Source organism: Adiantum capillus-veneris, chromosome 13 (genome assembly GCF_014529385.1).
Source record: "Adiantum capillus-veneris isolate H3 chromosome 13, ASM1452938v2, whole genome shotgun sequence".
NCBI lineage: Eukaryota > Viridiplantae > Streptophyta > Polypodiopsida > Polypodiales > Pteridaceae > Adiantum > Adiantum capillus-veneris.
The window spans coordinates 74,014,838-74,035,910 of NC_140943.1; the positions used below are offsets into that span (position 1 = coordinate 74,014,838).

Sequence of the window (21,073 nt, forward strand, 5' to 3'; positions counted from 1 at the left end):
CGGCCAAGCTGAATTCGGGGTTCCATTTGGAGTAGACTATGCTAAACCAAAAGCTTCAAGGTAAAGGTTCACAATCTGAGGAGTACAGATCCTCCTCCTCCATCCACTTCGCATCCAATGCAAGATAGTTCTTGAATTTAACCAAGAACCGCCTTCTCACTTTACCCTTATTCTTTATATCCTTATGTGCCAATATCTGTTCAGGAACAAGGATCTCCTCGTTTTCTTCCACTTCGGGTTGCTCATCAAGCTCCCCGTCTTAAGGCACATCACCTTTAAAAGGTTTCAAGAGACTCACATGAAATACATTGTGAATCCTCGAAGTGTAAAGCAGTTTCAATCAAAAGGAGACATCATTGATCTTTTCGGAGATCTAGAAAGGTCCGTAGTATCTCATACTAAGCTTTGAAAAAAGCCTCTCCTTTCCCTTTTTCTTTCTTAGGCGTGCCTTCTCAAAACATAAGAGCACCCAATCATCCTCCTTCAATTTCAAATCGCGACGATGACAATCTGCTGCCTTTTTCTGTCTTTACTGAGATTTCTGCAAAGCCTCGCGGACCTTGGCAAAAGCAGTGTCTAAGTCACGCGTATACTCATCAGCTTCAAAAATCTTGTCTTTCGTGCTTAGGAAGGGTGGAACCTTCGCAGCACCTTCAATAATCTCAAATGGCGCCTTCCCTATCGAAGAGTGTATCGTGTTATTGTAGGCAAATTCCACCAAAGGTAAATACCTTCTGATCCGAGATGTAAGACTTCAATAAATCTAGTACCACTGAATTGGCAATCTCAGACTCCCCGTCAGTCTGCGGGTGGAAAGATGACGAGAATTGCAACCGCGGGCCAATGTTCTCCCAAATAGCCTTCCAAAACAAACTCATGAATCTAGGGTCCCTATCGGAGACAATCGTCTCGAGCATGCCATGTAATCTGAAGATCTGGGCCATAAACAGTCGTGCTAAGTGATTCGGCTTGATTGTTTTCTTCACTGGAATGAAATGAGCTTGCTTGCTAAATCTGTCAATAACAATCCAGATACCATCGTGACCACTCTGTGTTCTCGGGAGATCAAAAATGAAATCCATTGCAATACTTTCCCAGGGGCGGGTGGGTATGGGCAAAGGCTATAACAATCCCTGTGCTTTATGCCTGTCAAACTTGACCTTCTGGCATACCGAGCAACTGTGCACAAACTCGTCCACATCCTTCTCGAGTCTCGGCCAAAAGAAGTATCTCTCTACCCCTTTCAAGGTGGTAGCAATGCCGCGGTGACCCGTAAAAGGCGGACAGTGGCATTCGGTCATAACCTTTTCCCTCAATGGCTGTCTAACGCACAACATGGTTTCCTCATCAAGTAGCCATCTCGAATGGAATATCCCGCTATTGTTTCCCTATCCCGTATCCGTGTGAAAATGTATGCAAAATCTGTATCTGTGGCATACTGATCGACCAAATCCTCGAAGCTCGTATGATGAATCGCGAAAATAGCCAGAACCAACGGCTTCCAAGACAAAGCATCTACCACCAAATTCTTATGTCCCTGCACATGGACAATCTGGAAGTGAAACTATCACAAGATGTTCGCCCACCGCATCTGCTTTTCCGATAGCTGCTTCTGTGACGTAAACTCTGATGGTCTATAAAGACAGTAAAATCCGCTCCGAGTAGGTAGTGCCGCCACTGAGTAAGAGCATGGATAACCGCCAAAAGCTCTTTCTCATAAATCTGTACTGTCAATTCCGGCCTTGAGAACAATCGGCTCTCGTAAGCAATGACATGGCCTTCTTGCATTAAGACCGCACCCAGACTACGACAACAAGCATCACAATATACGTCAAATGACTTCTGCAAGTCCGGCAAAGTCAAAATTGGTCCCATAGTCAATTTCTCTTTCAAAGTCTGAAAGGCAGTCACCTCTGTGGGTCCCCACGAGAAAGGGACTCCTTTCTCTGTCAAGATATGCAAAGGGAAAGCAACCTCTGCAAATTTTCTAATGAACCGCATGTAGTACAAACACAATCCCAAGAAGCTTCTAACTTCATGGACATTCTTCAAATCGGGCCAATCACGGATAGTCTCTATCTTGGCCGGATCCATCTGAACTCCTGCTGCTCCTGCTGACACTATGTATCCCAAAAAGTGTATCTCTGGTAGGAAAAATTCACCTTTCTTCGCACGAATCACTAACTTGTGATCTCGTAATGCCTGAAAAACTTGAAGCAGATGTTCTCTATGTTTTGCCTCATCCTTGGAGAAAACAATGATGTCGTCAAAGAAAGTGTCAACAAATGATCTGTACTCTCAAAAAAACATGTCCATCATCAGGAGCATTGGTGAAGCCAAAAGACATCACCAAAAACTCAAATAGCCCAAAAGTCGCCTGAAAGGCCGTCTTGTAGACGTCTCCCGACGCGATTCAGATCTGATATATCTACTCTTCAAATCAATCCTCCTAAAGCACAAGGATCCCTGTAATCTGTCGGGTATATCATCGATCCTAGGAATTGGAAATCTGTTCTTGATGGTGATTTTGTTGAGAGCTCTATAATCGATGCACATTCTCCAAGATCCGTCTTTCTTCAAAACCAACAACACTGGAAAGCAATACGGTGAAGTACTAGGCTGGACAAAACTCTTTTTCAAGAGGTCTTTCACTTGGTTCATAATCTCTTCGTTCTGGGCTCGGCTCACACGGTAAGGTGGCCCGTTCGGTGGTGTGCTTCCAGGTATCAGATCAATGGTATGATCTTCGGGACGAGCGGGTGGTAACTCGCCTGGCAGGCCCTCTGAGAAGCAATCGGTATGAGAGTGGAGAAAATCTTGGCGTTCTTTATCAAGTTCAGACATATTTGTCCTATTCAACTCTTTCAAAAAGATTGAGTAAACAAACAGACTGGATTTCATTAATTTAGAAATGGCCGAAGCCGATACAATAGGGACAGACTCGCCCTTAAGTTTTACATCGAGTAAAATGGTTCTGCCCTTCTCTCTCGTCAATGTCGCTTTTCTTGCCCGATAGTCGACCACGGCGTTGTTCTTGTGGTACCAAGGAATTCCCAAGAGGACATCACAACCTTCCAAAGGCATTATGTAAAAGTCCTCATGCCCCTAACAATGCAACCGAAGTTTGCCAATGACGGGAGTAATGGCTACGTCCCTGCCGAGTGCTGCTAGAACTGCCTCTGCAAGTGGTCCCATCCAATCGGGAGTGATCTCGAGCCGTGCCGCCAAGTCTGGTGATATCAAGTTGGCCTTGGCTCCTCCATCAAAGAAGATCGGGGCTTCTTGATCTTTCACTTTGCACCAAGCTCGCCAAAGTTCTATACTCTCGTCCATTGTGCTGGGATCGGTACCCAAGCAATCTAGAACCAGTCTTGTTTTCATCCTGCCTTTTCTCCCACGGTCCTCGGCTGCTCTCGAACTCTCAGGCCTTTTGTCGTCCTTGTCATTTTGTTCTTTCTGTGCCTTTTTAGGGAACTTCGTGGAGATATGTCCAATTTCCTCGCATCCAAAGCACTTCCCCTCCTTAATGTAGCGAGCCCTCTCTTGAGGAGTTAGTTTGGGTCGTGCATCCTTTTCTTTCTTTTCCGGATTGCTTTTCCTCTTTCTACTTTCATTTGTCGAAGTTTGTTCAGCTCTTTGCGTCATGATTTCATATGTGGGGTAGGTCAAACTGCCCAAGTGAATGGTAAAACCCCATTTCACATGACTCATCAACTCCTAAATGGAAGCTTACTTTTGTTCCAAGCAGTGATCTCGGATCTCTCTAGGAAGACCCAAGGTAAACCACTCAATTTGTTCCTTGAACGAGATGATCTTAAATGAAGACGCGGGTAGAAAAGAGCTCCAGAATCTCTCGCAATAAGCGTCCAGTGTATTCTTCTTGGTCATCCGAAGATGGTTCCAAGCAGTTCGTATGTCGCGTTCATACTCTCGAGTCAGCCAAGAAGAAATAAAAAGCCTTTTGAATTTCAGCCATTTAATTGGCGATGTCTTGTTTAATAGAAGCGTGGACCACCAAGTTCGAGCATTCCCCTTAAAGCAAGAGGCAGCTCTCCGAATCTTAAGTGCTCTGAGTAACGCCCTCCGGAGAAAGCTATGTCAAACTGCTGTATAAAAGACAAAGCCTTCGAAGCATCTCTATAACCAGAAAACGTGTCAAATTTAATTGATTGTCCACCTTCCTTAAACTCTCGGACTTTCTTGCTTTTTTCTTCCAGAAAGTCATACTCGTTGGCTTTATAAAAATTCTTCTTCTTTGCGTAAAAGCTGCTGTCATTAGAGTCTGAACTATCTGAAGACGAGCCCTCTGTAGAACTATCACCCACGGGGCGAGATTTAGGCTTCTTCGCCTTTTTCTTGCCCTTTCCGAAGCTTTGCTTTTTGCTTCGCTTTTTGCCTTTTCTATCTTCTTCGCTCGAGTTAGAAAAGCTAGAAGAACTATCAAAAGAAGAAGAAGAAGAACTGGATACTCCTTCAAATCGAACACGCTTCTTCTGCTTTCTTGCCGATTCAAATGTAGACTGACGACCCAAATAACCCGGGAAGTCAGCGCCTTTCTTCTGCTTTTTGTCGTGCTTTTTAGCTTTGTTTTGCGTGTCAAAAAGCTGAGCAATTCGTGCATCAACCACCTCTTCTAATTCTTGCTCTAAGTACATCCTGGGAGTAGGAGGTTTCTTGAGAGCCGGTTTGAGGGGTGGTTTTGTGGTCTGCTGCCACTGCGTGTGCACCTCATCGGAAGAAGTCTAGCTCATATATGTTGCAAATTTTGGGTCTTTCGCAAAATTAAGCATCATCTTTGTTGCATCGTCAATCAATTGTCGACGCTCCATCTCTTGACGCTCCGCCAGAGTAGGCCGAGGCGGGCCGTACTCCTCACGTGAATCTTCGTTGTGATCTCTTCTCGCATCTCCGGATGCAGAGGAAGTTGACTGATCTTTGCCTGAAGCCATAGATGCCGCGTAAAAAGGATCGTATTTCCCATAGGAGAGAAATCGGTCGTGCTCTGATACCACTGTAACAGACTTGGACACTCCAAGTCGAGAATCTACCGCGACACCACAAATAATCACTTCAAAACAGTTCACAGTTCACAATTGATTCAACACTGGCACGACGGAGTTCGGTGCCTAGAGATATTGGCCCCAAAGGCTGGCGCCCCTTTCGGTATTTCTTTTTGTATTAATCTGCAACTCAAAGCACAATGCGAGTCTTCGGAACTCACTGACTCTACGTCTAGATACTCTGAGATGTGATAGCCCAAAGACCAATTTAAAGAGTTTACAAGGGGATGCTAAAAGCAAAGCCCCAAAAGCTGAGAATTGAAAGCTTTCAATAATAAAGCAAAAGAGGCTTCTCTCTCTCTCTGAACCTCTTGCGTAGAATAAAGCAAAAGGGCTCTCTCTCTCTGCAATTGCGTAGCCAAAAAGCAGTAAAAGCTGCCGCAAAAAGTGCCGCTTTTTACGGGCTGCCATGTAAGCAATACGGCAGCTGTCCGTACGGATCCTGCCACGTCAGCATTCGGCTGCAATTTTCAGGAGCTCCCCCCCCCCCCCCCCGGCAAGGGGGGGTGTGTGTGTGTTAGGGTTATGCCACGTCACAGAGTTGTGACAGAATTCCCAGAAAATCTCATCCAATAAGGAGTATATCTCATTCCAGATCAAAGCTCTTGATATTCTGGAGTGGTAAGGTTAGCCATCACACCCAGACCCATTGATCTCTAACCCATTGATCTCTAACGGGTGTCTTGGTGCACTAAAATTAAATACCCACGCAATCTCACCCAACTAGGAATATTCAATGGTTGGCACATCACAATGCAACACAAATGCTCATATATGCATGTTACAAGACATAGAAACATATAGCCGTCGATGAACACTCCCCCTGCAAATAAGCACCCAAGTCCAAGCCATGAGCTGTTCAACGACTCCCTCATCACTCCTCTCACAAATCACCTAAAAAGGTCTGAACCATGAGATACAGAGGCCCTTTACAACCAAACGCCCCCCAGACCGCAGCGTGCATCATATGGAGGTGCTGAGAGTAACCACTACTCAGAATTTTTAATACTCCCTCAGTAAATAACCATCCCGGTCCAAGCCATGAGTAACAACAGCACAAACAATACTCCCCCGTAAATAACCACAAGGGACCGGGCCATGAGTAAAAACAACACTCAAATCATTCAATACTCCCCCCGCAAATAACCACAAGGGTCTGGGCCATGAGTATGAGCAAGCATTCTCAAACATCACTCTTCAGTATTCCCCCCATGAGTAAATCATCCTCGTTGAAACCAGTATTAAAACCAAAGTCAAACAATTCAAATCGGCACCAAGACAAGTTCAAAACAGATACCATTCACTTCAAACAAATTCCAAACAAGATCACCAAACAAGCTCTCAAACAAAATTCAAAAAACTACTGAATCAAACTGAAAAAGCATTCTCAACATCAATCGAGCTTGAAAGTCAACTAGACTTCCGTCACGAAACCTGCACCAATGTTAGGATTAGATTCCTCCCATAAGGTTGTTACCGACCACAGCATGGTCCATAACCTCTTGGACAGACAGTGTTCTTGTAGCGGTGAGGGCAGTCCCAAGATATAGCAATCACATTAGACCTCCAAGATTATTGGTTTGAGAAGAGACACCTACTGAGAGATGTCCAAAGACTACAAGTTGTAATCTGTTAGGGTTTCCGTGGCAAGCATTTCAAGATACCCCACTCTATCAAAAGCTGCACTCCGACGGAAGATGTCCGAAAGCATGTAACTTCGGACAAAAATTTTCTTGAAAGCTTGCCAATTCCTTGGAGTGTGCGGCTTGGTAGCTATGGACATCCACCACTTCATGGCACTGCCTCTAAGAAAAACGGTGGCTCGAAAAATCTTTGATCCTTCTCTTGCAAGTAGTGTCACGAGGCTGTGGCAACCACTAACCTTAGTTGTTGGTTTCTTTTCTTCGATTTTATTTAATTTTTGGGACCCTCTTTTTGAAGTCACAAATGGCCTGACATTGTGTGGCCAGTGTGAAACGGTCAACGGCCAAGAGTTTCACCCGCAGTTGGGAAGGGCAAGTCACAACCAGATGGTCTGGCCAGTCGGCACTGGAATCCAAGCAGTAAAAAAGTGTCTCAGCTCAACTCCAAGTCGTTTAGGCCCCTCGCTATACTTAATAAGTTGGTGGGTACTACGAAATGAACTCAAAAGAGGCAAAGAGGACACATGGCGGCTCTAGGTCAGTTTGCCAAGTCCGGCAGCAAGAGGGGGCGCCCAAATTGAGAGAGGAGTTGTTTCTCTCTCATTGTGACATACAGAGTGTGTGCGAGTAGTTGGTGCAAGTGATGAAGCTTTAATGGAAAGCTTGCCTTCTCCCTTGCACTATGTAGCGCGATGATCCCGCTCTCGCGCACCTCTCTCCCTTTTGAATACAAAACCGTGATGCCCCACTCGAGGGCTACTCATTTGTATGTACAATTATGTGGGTTCATGCGCGTATGCCGAGGCAAGAGCCTCTTGTCCAGGTACTCGATTAGCTAATTGCTAATCCCCCGCAGGTACAGGTGAATTCGGAGAGATTTCTCACGAGAAATCTTGTTTGATTCAGAGGGCAAGTAGCCCAACAAGCGCGGGAGTACAAGGGCTCGCTACATATGCATTCGACTCACGAAACGGATGCCAAAACAAGAAATTACAAGGCGCGCGAGTACGAGGGCTCGCTACATATGCATTCAGCTCACGAAACGGATGCCAAAACAAGAAATTACAGCTTGCTGTGTAAATTTGCAGCTTTAGGGTTTCGCTCCTAATCGGTCCTTTATATTCCCAAGAGGTCCGGGGAAGCGAGGGGATCAATAAATAGGTGATCTGGCGCAACTTCAGGGCAGAAAACAGAGAATTCAGCATGCTGCAGATTCTCGCCAAGTTTTCTTATGTGTTCGTATCCGCCGTGAAAGTCATCCTTTGCGTGGGGATTTTTTCTATGAAGTTTCCAAGTACAGTTATGCTACCGAAATCGGGCCAAAACGGGTTCTTTTTCAGCCTGGATTATGCGGGACAGCTCATAGGAAATCGCAGGTAAAAAATACCAAAAGGGGCACCAGTCTTTGGGGCCAACAGGTTGTCGGCGTTTGCTTGGAACGCTCTAGCTTCCAAGCCGTGTGTGTTCGAAGTATTAATTCCAGTTATAGGTTTTATTTGCAAAGTTTCTCTGTGTCCTAAAGTCTAAAGTAATGTTTCGGGTGAAAGCCAAAGTCTACCGCCCTATGGGCTGGTTTCATGGTTCCGTTGCTGGGACAAAATCACTTTCCTCAAGAAGTGAGCCTCGGTTGGTTTTTGGTGAAGACACACAGTACAGGAACGCGGGATTACACTATGGCCGACAAAGGGAAAGGCATTATGGAAGAGGGTTCCTCTTCACAAGACAGGCAAGCAATACCTATGGTGTTTGAGGTTAGTGAGAGTTCTAGGCCACCCATGTCTGTACCTTTTGTTGAAGTGAATGCTCCACCAGTGCAGGGCTTTATGATTGGGCAACTTGAAGACGATGCATTCAAGACTCAGTTGGTTGCCGTTGTGAATGTTTTCACTCGACTAGTGCAGAACCCAAGGTTTATGGAGTTTTTGCAAGCGCCACCAATGCCACAACAGACAAGGCAACTCGCCCAGCCAATAGAGCGCGTTGAGGCCCAAGCCCAGGTCCTTCATGCGTCCCAACAGGATAGGAAGCACTCGCACATTGCGGAGTCTGTTGGGGCTCCAAGACAGGTTCCTTCCGTCCATGAACAGGTGGTTAGGACACCAATTCCACAGGTTTTGCCAATTCAGCCCGCCACCTTTTAGAGTCCGCATGTTGCATTAAATGGATAGGCAACCACTTTCCCGGCAATGCATCGGGTATTTCCACCATCCACGGTACATCCTGGGTATTACGGGGGTGGATCTATGTTCCAAAGTATGGCCGGTTATGCGCCTGGAAACCCGCAATATATGCCAGGAACAATCTTTGAAGGTATGCAAGGCATGATGCCAAACCCCATGTATGGTAGTATTGGCATGCAGCAAGGGTTTCGATGCAATCAGGGCCAGTTTAGGGTGCCACATGGCAATTTTGGCATGGCCGGTTTATTTCGACAACAGCAAGATATGGCACCAACGACTCAAAATGTCAATGGCCAAGGGGCGTCAATGATCCCTATTATAGTGCCCATGTTGCACACACTTCCCTACGACAATTTGGGAGTATTGGAAAAGCCAAAGCCATACAAAGAAAGTGGTGCAGCGGTAAAGTTTGATACCTTCAGTGGTTTCGAGGACAAGACAAAGGCTCTTACCTTCCTCCAACAGATTGATACAACTTATGCAGGGGGAATTTTACAAAGGCCTCCAAGGTAAAAGAAAATGCACGTTCATGGTGGACGACATTGTTGATGCAAGGACAGGCACCCGCCACATGGGTATACTATAAGCAGATGTTTGCATCTGCGTGGTTGTCAAACGAATTTGAGCCAATGTCATGATGGATTGGCACCAACTTACTGCCACTACTTGCAAGAGCTTAGAGGAGTACAATCAGAAGTTCTGTAAAGCGTTGCTCTCAGTAACTTCCTACAGGTTCGTGCCATTGACAGAGCAGATAGAGAAATACTGTTGTAGGCTGCCTAAAGGGCTCAGAAACTATTGCACAAAGAACAGAGTGGCCACCCTTACCCAACTAATGGAGGTTGCTAACACTAGAAAGTAATTGTTGAAAGGAGAAGACAGTGGATTCCATGGCAACGTGAAAGGGGGCTAGCCCAAGAAAAATTCAATGAAGAAGCCTTTTGTAAAAGCGGCTTCTAAAGCGTCCCAAGGGCTAGAAAAGGCAAACAAAGGCAAGGATTCAGCCGAGACTTCTCGAGCGCAGGCAAAGAAACAGAAAAGAAAGCCTTTTGTGCGTAAGTCGCTCGAGGAAAAGAAGGTCTTGATGGCTGAGAATAAATGCTTTATATGCAAGTAGCCTAGTCACTTTGCTACAGATCGTCCACAAAGAAAAAGACCATCTGATTCGGATGATAAAGATGACAAGAAAGGAAAGAAGCCCAAGCCCACGGCAAGTTTAGTGCCAGACATGGTGGGTATGGTGGGTGACAGGCCTAGTAACGATGCCAGTGAGTTATGCAGAGCGTGGGGCAAGTCAAAGACCAGACGGCACTTATCTCTTTTGATCCAGGTGCCAAAGCGAACTTCATCTCACCAGACTTAGCTATGAAGCTGGGCAGCTGAAGAAATGGGGTACACGGCAGAGGCAAGGTTGGCATGTCCTGGCCACTCAAAGTGTGTTACTCCCATTATTGGAAAGTTGTGTCTGCATTTTCAATCGTATGTGGACACAGAAGCATTCTATATCATGCCATTGGAAGGGTGTGATGCGTTGTTGGGAATTCCGTGGATGTTCTGAACACATGGCATGTTGGATGTCTGTGACAAAACGATCACCCTTCAACATAGGGGCAAAACTCATGTTTTGGATGTAAAGCTTAAAGGGGAGTCTGTCCCTATTGTATCTGCTTCAGCTATCACTTTTGTAATTGAAAATCATCTTTCTGTGTACTTGATTTTTGCACATGATGTTTTAGATAATTGTCAGTCAAATTTATATGAGTTAGATAACAGAGTAGAATCCGTACGTACGTACGGTACCTTTTCGTACGGTACAACCGTACGGTACAGTACAGTACGGCATAAAAAAAAAAATGGCCGTTTTTTGCTCGGACAAATTCCGCTAGGGAGCGCTTCCAGTTAGGCTTATTAGTGTGAAGGGGGGAAGCCTTAGGCTTTTTTAATCGACCACTGTAGCAAAAGAGTCTCTGTTCTGTTACAGAGAAGTCTGCAGAGCAGTGCACAGAGTCCTGCAGAGCCGAGCTACGCGCGTGAAAAGGTACTGCTTCTGCCACCATGCACTCCGTACTCTTCTCTCGCACTCCGTACTTCTCATGTGCGTGCACTCTTTTGCATTTGCAATGTGCAGGATTCATTATGCCGCGTAAAACCAACCCCAACTGGTCGCTCCACACCAATGTTTTGAGGATCATCACGACCACTTCTCAGCAAGGTTCTGGTACACGCTTATGGCAATGCAAGTATTGTGGGGACCAATACACCAGCACTATTACGCGAGTCAAAAAGCACTTGACAGGCATCGGGTACACTGATCAGATTGGTGCATGTGAGAAAATACCACCACCTTTGAGGGAGCAGCTTATTCAAGAGTATTTTCCTGTTGGTGCTCCTGCTTTGAGAGGTGCTCCCAGCACACAGGATGCTTTACATGATGCTTTTGTTGGAGAGCTGGAGTCTTTAGGTGCGGAGACAGAGGTTGGAGGAGGTTCGGCCTCCATGCAACCCCCTACTTCCAGGAAGAGAGCACGTGTTGGTGGTGAAGGTGAGGATTCCTTGCCACGTGAAAAAGCTACATCTGAAACATCAACGCAGACCACTTTGCCTAGTGGCATCAATTCTCAGGCTTGGGTGAAAGAGCGTCAGAGGGTGGCAGAGATGGAGATATGTCACACTCTTATTGAGTGCAACATATCTTTCAATGTTTTGCGCGCAGATCAGTGGAAAAGAATGGTAAAAGCCATTGCACGGGTGGGGCCTACTGAGACATGGACAGGTCTTGATTACAGTTATTAAGTTTTTTGATCAATATGTTCATTTTAAGCATTGCATTGTTAATGAGGCTGAATTTTGAAAGGTCTGTGAACTTAAATTTAGTGTAATTGTCTTTTTTTACAAATGGTACGTACCTATCACGTACCTAAAGGTTGGTTTAGTACGGAAGTACGTTCCGTACGTACCTAAACCGTACCGTACACTACGTACCTTTCCACCTTGTTAGATAAAGAAACGTAAGCATTTTTGCAAGAGTTTAATGATTGTTTTTCTGATTCATTACCGTCACAATTGTTGTCGGAGAGGCCCGAGAACCATGCGATAGATTTGGTGCCAGGGTGTAGCCCACCAAACAGAACTCCCTACAGGGTTAGTGCGGCTCAACACAAAGAGATTATGGGTCAAGTTGAGGAGCTTTTAGAGAAGGGGCTGATTCAGCCTAGTTCTTCACCATTTTGCTCCCCAATGCTCGTAGTGCAGAAGAAGGATGGCTCTTGGCGCATGTGTATTGACTGCCGTGCGTTGAATAAGAATACCATCAAGAATAGGTTTCCTATTCCAAGGATTGATGATATTCTTGACCGTTTAGAGGGTGCTGCAATTTTCAGCAGGATGGACCTTAAGAGCGGGTACCATCAGATTCGTATAAGGCCGGAGGATGTGCATAAGACTGCGTTTAGGACGACATTTGGTCTCTATGAGTTTTTAGTGATGCCATTTGGTCTTACAGATGCTCCTGCTACGTTCAATAGGATGATGGACCGGATTTTCCGCTCGTATCAAAAGTTTGTTGGCACATTCTTTGATGACATGATAGTCTATTCAAAGAATGAAAAGGAGCATAGGCGTCACTTGACCATTGTGTTCGAAGAGTTACGCAATCACAGGTTACTTGTCAATCCTAAGAAAAGTGAATTCTTTTTGGAAGAGATCCACTTTCTTGGCCATATAGTGTCAAAGGATGGTGTCCAAATGAATCCCGCAAAGGTTGAAGCTATTAAGACATGGCCAGACTTGAAGATTGTGCACGATGTCCGAAGCTTCTTAGGATTGTGCTCATACTATAAAAGGTTTATCAGGAATTTTGCAGAGATAGCTTCACCTCTTCACGCTTTGCAAAAGAAAGAGGTCACTTTCAGATGGACCCAAAAAGAGATTTCAGCTTTCAATGGAAAAGTTGACTTCAGATCCCAGGATTGTTCTACCAGATCTTAGGAAGTCATTTGTGGTCCACTGTGACGCGTGTGGCAATAGCATCGGAGCAGTGCTAATGCAAGATAGACAGGTAGTAGCTTATGAAAGTAGAATTTTGCAAGGGCCAGAGAAGACTATGCAAGCCTACGAGAAAGAGCTTTTGGTCGTGATTCATGCGCTTTCTAGTTGCAGCACTACCTCTTCGGTGCTGATTTTGTTGTCCAAACAGACCATCAGACCTTGAGATACTTTTTGACACAATCAAAGTTATCGGAAAAGCATATGCGATGGGCAAACATTTTTTCTATGTTCCACTTCCAGATTATGCATGTGGAAGGCAAGAAGAATGTTGTGGTTGATGCGTTATCAAGAAAGCCACAAATTTCAGCTATGTCAATTCCATATCATGATGAGCTTGATGATATGAAGGAACAATATGCTACAAATGCAGATTTCGCAAGGATTTTTGAACAGTTGCAAGAAGGACAACATCACTACCTCCTCAAAGACGATGATGCATGGTAGACTGTCACTAGGCCATTGCTACATAAGGTCATCGTAGAAAGTCATGTCCCACCGTATGCAGGGCATCATGGAATTGATGTGACAGAGAAAGCGGTAGACATTCTTTTATTGGCCTACTTTGAGGAGAGATGTGGATGCCTTTGTGCGAGCATGCGTGATTTGCCAAAAGGTCCAATTTGACAGGCAAGTTGTTACAGCCACTGCCGATTCCGGATAAGCCATGGGAAAGCATTGCTATGGATTTTATCTTTGATCTTCCAAGAACGCAGACAGGGAACGATGGTATATGGACCATTATCTGCAGATTCAGCAAACAGCCCATTTCATTCCTGTCAAGAAGAAGATAAAATCTGATCAGATGGCACGGTTGTTCATGTACAATGTGTTTAAGTACCATGGTATGCCACAGTCGATTGTCAGTGATCGTGATCTTCGCATGACGAGTTTGTTTTGGAGAGGATTGTTTGAGAACATGGACACTACGCTCAAGTTCTCGTCTTCGCTTCATCCACAATCTAATGGACAGTCTAAAGAGGCTAATTCTATTGTCTTGGATCTGCTGAAATGTTGTGTGTGAGATAATAAGGGCAAGTGGGAACAGTATGTGTCTATGCTTGAGTATGCGTAGAACAATACGATGCATTCGTCCATAGGCAAGGCACCTCTTGAGATTGTTGAAGGTGGCAAAAAAGTTCCTCCCATTTTGCATACAAAGGACAAGATCTTTGAGGCAGATCGATATATTGAGAACATGGATGAAATGTATAAGAAAATCGAAGTTGCCTTGGAGAAGAGTCAGGCAAAGCAGAAAAGGGATGTTGATCGTCACCGACGTGAACTGTTGTTTTCACCTAGTGATTGGGTTATATTGAGGTTTGAAAAGGCAAGGTTAAAGAAGATAAAGGGCAAGGTACGGTTGTTTCATAAGCTCAGTATGTGTTACTATGGGCCTTTTCAAGTGCTTGATAAGATCAACGATGTTGCTTATAGGCACCTGACACTTGGAAGATTCGTAATGTGTTTCACGTGAGTCTTTAAGACCCTTTGTGGGTATTGTGCCAGAAGATATGCCACAGGAGGATCAACCAAAAGTTGATGAACTTGATGAGGTTTTGGTTCCTGAGCAGATTTTGGCACATAAGGAAAAAAAAGTTAAGGGTTAGGTTGCGAGACGCTATTTGGTGATGTTCAAGAACTATCCACCTATAATGGGATAGTTCCGCGTTCCCCGTTCCGAAACTACGCCTCTTCCACATCATTTGATTTTTTGCATACAATACCAGAACTAGAGGACAGGGAGGGGGTGAGAAAAGATGGAAAGGAGTTGCTTGGAGAAGTTACTAGTTAGTCAATTAGGCCTCTTGAAGGAAGGCTCCTCCTAAGAAACAGGTCAATAATCCATGCAGTAACTTGGCACCCTTAAAGTTTCCATATGACGTAGGGAATATGAAGTCTTTTTCCGGACTGTTGCAGTTGGGTCATCAGTTTCCCATTGGCACGTGGTGCCAGCAAGTTATACATACACCCTTCCCAAAGGTTTGGCAACCCCCAAATGCCATGTAAGCTTACCACCATCTTTGTAAGTGCTGCCACACCATTAATTCACTGTATCAGCCTCAGCCCCACAAATCAAGCATGAGAGCTCCATGACAGCTCCCAGATCATCTTTGTCACTTTAAACTGCCACGTCACAGATTGGTACCAACAGAAGACATTTGCTTTCACAAAAGCGAAGGTCCTAGCAAATGTGCTATGTGGTATTACATTAAAAGACAATATAACCTAAATAGTCACAAAGCTAGAGGTCTCGGCTATTCTAGGATGCGCCATTTCCCTCCAAACTCTTCCATCTTACGTAGTGTGACATGAAATGTTTCAAGGTTTCGGCTGTTCCGGGGTTCCACGGTCTGGAAATGTTTTGTTTCAGGGCATAGAAAAATCGCAGCAGGTTTCATCAAAAATGTAATTATATGTTTCCTGTGTGCGCGCGCGTGCGTGCGTCTGTGTATCTACAAACATGCACACACACACACACACACACACACACAAACATGTATGCACACATACGTGCGCGACAACACATACGTACATACATGTGTGGGTGAGTGAATGACATAACGTGACTCTAGCTACAGACAGAGGCTTTTAATTTTCATGGCAGTTGGGGTTTCATAGGTTCCGTTGAAATGTTTCGCAGGTATTGCTGTTTTGAGGTTTCATGCCCGTGACTCAGGCTTTTATGTCGCACTGAGTCCTGCGGTGATCCTCTACATAGGCATAAAAGTGCTCACAAACAACTCTTCATCAAACAAAGCTCCTTCTTGCTTCTGCTGCCTCTACACCAATATCTACTATTGCGGCAAGAAGAAATCTAGGCTTTCCATAAGCCAAGAAACGATTCTGCCATAGCCATAGAAGCAAGCTTATGTATTGAGCTCGTCCTCTTTCCCTAACTTTGCAAGCAATCCTGGCTTCCTTTAACTCAAGTACTTGCGACCCACAGCCCTGTTGTTCACTTGCTACTCTTAACAGGTGGTTTTAATAATATTTCTCGTTTGATCGTATCATAACACCAGAAATCAGCCTCAAGAATGGTTCAGTGTTTTCACTTTCTATAATGTCAAAATGATGCTGTATTCCCCGTACAAAATTAACACGCCATAACAGAAATTGTAGAAACACAGTGAAAGAACTAATTGTGGAACAAAAAAATACACCAATATGTACGACACTAAACCCAGAGATAAAGAGCCATAAAAACAGCCTTGGGATACGTTTATCGTATCAAGCACTGTTCAGGGGACGAGTCAGTTAAAACCTTAAGTATTTCTATGGCAAAAATAAAGAACAAGATAGCAGAGTCTCAAAATCATCTTGAAAATCAACAAGGGCACGATGTACGTAACCACAGTTTGTACATATTCAACACGAAGACTAAGCAAAGATTAGATGCATGAGTAAAACTTTATTGGTGAGACTTATAAAACCATGTGCAGAAAGCATGCCAGCAAAAAAAAAGGCAGGACAACAAAGGAGCTGCACATTTCAAAGTTAAGTTGTTTCCACACCAAACAGAAGCCATCTAAATCGTACAGCCATTTAAGAAATGCGTGCTGCCCAAAAAGACAGAGCAATCAAGAAGGAAAATACAGACAGCAAGGATCACTCACCTGATTAGATTGCTGTAACTTCTGCCTTTGTGCCTCTAAATACTTTGGATTCACATGTATGCCATGACCTGGACGCTGCTGTGGAGGAGGGGACTCGGTTAACCTGGCAGGATTAGACTGGGGAGGAGCATGTAAACCATCGGTTCCTAAAATATTGAACTGGAGCTCTCTCTCTATCTCTCGAAGGGGCTCACTATTAAACACACCTCGCCAGGTTTTAAAGAGGTGTTGCATGGCTGGGTGCTGAGATGGGTCAACTTGTCTGTACGACTTTACAAAAACCTGCAAACATGACTCCTACTGAGAAATGCGCTGAAAATCAGAAAAAATTTGTGAAAAAGGACCTTGACTCACCTCAGGAAGTCTAGCAGCAAAGTGCTTGACATACGAGCTGGAAATATTTTTTACAATGCTATCCAGTAAATAAAGGGATGGAAGTTTCTGCTCAATGGGCACCTGCAAAAAAATGCAAATCAAGCCTTAGCAATAGTGGATCTGGAGAGTCTTCAGGACTACACAGTTATGCATGCCTGGCACACCTTCCACAGCATGCACAGGTTGACCAGTTACATAACAGAGAGACGTCCCTGTTATATAGACAAAGAAATGCAAGTTTGCTAACAAACCCAAAAAACCTTGCACCATCATAGCCATAAACCATACCACTGATGTCAACATGTCATGTTCAATCACCATGCTAGAAGGCTTTAACACTCCAGAGCATGACCAGCATGCCTAAACTAACAGCACACCTGTGACGCAGCTTTTGTCTATCTCAATTAAACTACTTAAAAGTAATGTATCAAACAAGTCTTTCACCAGATACTTCCAAAAATTAGAAACGCCTTATATAGGCTCGAAGCATAGCATCGATTGTAACGGAAGGAATGGGATCTAATACATATGTCGCATGCTCAGTAAACGCGACGCGTACCTCTGTATGACATTGAGTAACTTTCCTTTTGAGGAGAATATCAATTCGCACGCTCTCAGGAGGAATCTTACATCATACACACAAACAACTCATACACGAGTGCTTGCAACCATGACCGATTGAACTTTCAAAAAGAAAACGGCTTCGTGATTGCCCATATCAATACAAGACATTAGCCGATCAGACTCCTGCCAACACATCTACCTAAATGCCTGCAAGAGAATGCACTCAGCATGTCACACAAATCGTCATTTTGCGTCGTTTAATGCATATCACTTTAAGGCGATTTGAGACACACAATGATTCCAAATAAATCCACCAAATAAAATTTGATATACATCATAATCCATTCTCTCTTCACAACATGCCCAAACTCAGAAAGTCATCCACTATTTCATTTACAGTATCCTTCCTTCTCTTATCAGAGTGCCCAAATCTAGAACAAATACAAAGATTTAAGATTTCTCCAACTTGTCACAATTACCCACCTCCAAAATGTGAGCACAGACAGTGGCCGCAATGGCCTTGGATGCATGCAGATTCTCGCCTGCGATGATGGTGAGGTTAGTAATTATGGGCTTTGAATTAAATGTGAGTTCTGCTAATGCAATTTTATACTGCGCCACAAGTTCCTGCATTGAGACATCTGTCGGCCTCTCTCTCTGTTTATCTCTGCTATCCCGACTCTTTTCATCTTCTTGCTCACGGTCTTCTTGCTCACTGTCTATAGATCTTCTTCTGTCATGGTTTGCTTGCCTTAATGTGGATCTGTATGTACTTCTGTTGCTTACCTCGTCAATAGTTGACTCGAATCCCCTCTCAGAAGTGATAACATTGTCAAGTTGCCGATTCAATCCTGTTGACATAGTTGCCACTAGGGGGCTGTTCATGTGTCTCTTACTTTCAAGACTGCGGGACTTGTCAACAACCCTTAAACTCTCTGAGCTTCGCAGTTTGTCTCTGGAAACTAGTGTAGTATCCAAGCCTCCTCGATAGTGACTATGAGGCTGCTCAGCACTTCTAGAATTTGCTTCGTGCATATCCATTGCCCTTGCATTTGTTGCCCTCAACTGATCCACATTCCTTGAAATATCCATTCCCACAAGAGACTCCCTGAAGTTTTCTGCGGCTCTGGGAACATTCAGACCCCTTGCATTATCCTGCATCCTCGCATTTTCAATGGTTCTTGGAAATTCCTTGACCCCATGCTTTTCTGTTCCTCTGACAATGCCAAAGGGTCTGAGAGTATCGAAGGAGTGGGGCTCTTCCTGACCTTTTAAAGCTTCTACTGGAAGAAAACCTCTGTCCATAACATTCTCTGTGCGCTCATTCCTTCTGTCATACCCACGGAGCTTTTCTAAATTAATAAATGACTCTGCTTTTTCCCTGTCTTCTTTGAGCAATGAAGAACCCATTCCCGTGTCAGGCCTTCTGTCAAGCATGACATAGGCTGCATTGCTGCCCAAAATGCCAGCCCCCTCCAGTCTCTTATCAGGAAACTTCATAGAGGAACGCTCTGAGGGTATTTGAGAGACGGAACCATCCCCATCAAATATACGCCCGTTGCTCCCTGCAATCCGAGAAGCTCTTTCCATCAACAACCTGTCATTACGCCCTCGCTCCAAATACAAAATCCTTTCGCGGTCACGCTCCATCTCTTCAGAGATCCTTCTCTTCATGGCCAACTCATGCTGACGATGTTGTTGCTGATGCTGCGGATGCTGATGCAGAGGGAAAGGGAGGGGTTGAAGAGAGCGGTGATCCATGGCTCTGCGAGGCTGCCCAAGGAGCGTTTCGGTAGGAAAAGTGCTCATACCCGCCACGTCCTCGTACAGAAAACCCTCGCGCGGTTGGGCGGTGGTGGAAGATGGAGGGGCCGCAATGGAGGGAGCGCTACGGGAAGACAAGCGAGCAGAGCCTGCCATCGCATTGGGGTCGGCCTCTTGGGTGTATATGTGAACGCTCGAACACAGATTCTGCGAGGACAATGAAAAGCAATAGCAGACCACAGATGAAATTGCACATAACTAGGTATGGAATCTGCGAGGACAATGAAAAGCAATAGCAGAACACACATGAAATTGGACATAACTAAAAATCGAGTATGTGTGCACGATTTTTTAAAAATAGTTGAAGAATGGGAATCTAGAGTTGATAGTGGTCGAGGAAAGAGGAAAAGTCGGTGGCGATGCAAGTCATTGACAGCTATCCAAGCAGCACATCAACGGTCGGCAGAGGGTGGCGATGGAAATGGCTACGGCATGAGCACGATTTGTAAAAAATAGTCAAAAGCTAAGTCAGAGTAAGTAATATGGCAGGGCTGGAACTCCGATTTGGGTGATCTATAGCCTCAATCGAAGAGCACGAAATCCTCTACGCATTGATGTAAAGACAGAAATTTTCAGAGTTATGGAAGGCGTTTCTGTAGCAGCATTTCCGAAGTGAACAGGTTCAACAAAATTGATTCTCATCTCCTATTTTACATACAATGTCTTCCGGCACTCGCAAGGGTTCTTTTTCTTCAACAAGGTCCACAACCATTGTGGAAAATGATCCAAAATCTCCTAAGTGTGGAGATAGCAACACAACCACCCAACCAACGACATCGGAAACCATGATCATGGCGTACTTGGTATCATTGCAAGAGACCGTAAACAAACAAGGCGAAGACTTACGAGCACTTGCAATGGAGAATGGCACACTAAGGGTACTTGTGGTTGAGAATGAGAATCTCAAGAGGACACTTGAGATGCAAACAACACGTTTGATGCAACTTGAAGAGGAAATCAAGGAATGTAAAGCGACATGAAAAATGTATGCACAAACAAGTCTTGGGCTGATGTATGTGGTAGCAATGTGGTTTCTAATTCCTCACTCATGCAAGCTATGGTTCAAACAAAAAATGTTGAGAATGTGGATGTGGAGGAGTTGAAGGAACGGGAGCGACGTTCCAAGAACATTGTTATTCGTGGAATTCCCGAAGAGAAGTTAAAGACACCTCCTTCTCTTGCCATTGTTATTGAAGATTTCTTCAAAACCCACTTTGGCATGTCCGGAGTTATGGTCTATGGAGCACATAGAGTGGGGAAGCAAGGAGCTCCTCGCTCGGGAGAACGGCCAATTGTATGCATCATGCCGGATGAGACCAAGCGAAAGATTATCCTTGATAATAGTTGAATCTATTTGAGGGATACAAAATGTTTTGTATGTGAAGATCGCACTATTAAGCAACAAAATATGCGTCACAAGGCATATGAGGAAAAGAATAATAAAAACAAAGAGATCTCTCATGAAGAAAATGTGCCCAAGGAGGAGGCAAGTCTCTCAAGCAAATAGGGATGCGTGACCTATAAGACCGAGTTACAATTGAAAATATGCTTTTGGAATTGTAATGGATACCCATGGAATGCGGGGGTTGGCATTGATGAACTAACAAGCAAAGCCGATGTTGTACTTCTTGTTGAAACTTGGGAGCATGATACACAAAGGATTAACGGCTTGGAGGATTACAATGTACATTCATTGATGTGGTCAAAGAATCTCAAGCAACGAAGAGGACAAGGAGGGTTAGCATGTATGGTTAAGAAAGGATTGG

The 21,073-nt window shown here is 44.5% G+C and overlaps 1 protein-coding gene across 1 annotated transcript in view; it reads right to left on the reverse strand.

The window, feature by feature from the left end:
* The window catches only part of LOC147444258 (uncharacterized), a 61,569-nt gene extending 42,076 nt beyond the window's left edge, over positions 1-19,493 (reverse strand). The window contains exons 1-3 of the mRNA XM_086526937.1: positions 17,967-19,493; positions 16,899-17,000; positions 16,545-16,826 (exon numbers count right to left, since the gene is read on the reverse strand). Coding sequence (XP_086383063.1) covers positions 16,545-16,826; positions 16,899-17,000; positions 17,967-19,403 — 1,821 coding nt within the window. The 5' untranslated portion in view covers positions 19,404-19,493. The remainder of the gene's footprint in view (positions 1-16,544; positions 16,827-16,898; positions 17,001-17,966) is intronic.
* Between the last annotated feature and the right edge of the window lie 1,580 nt (positions 19,494-21,073).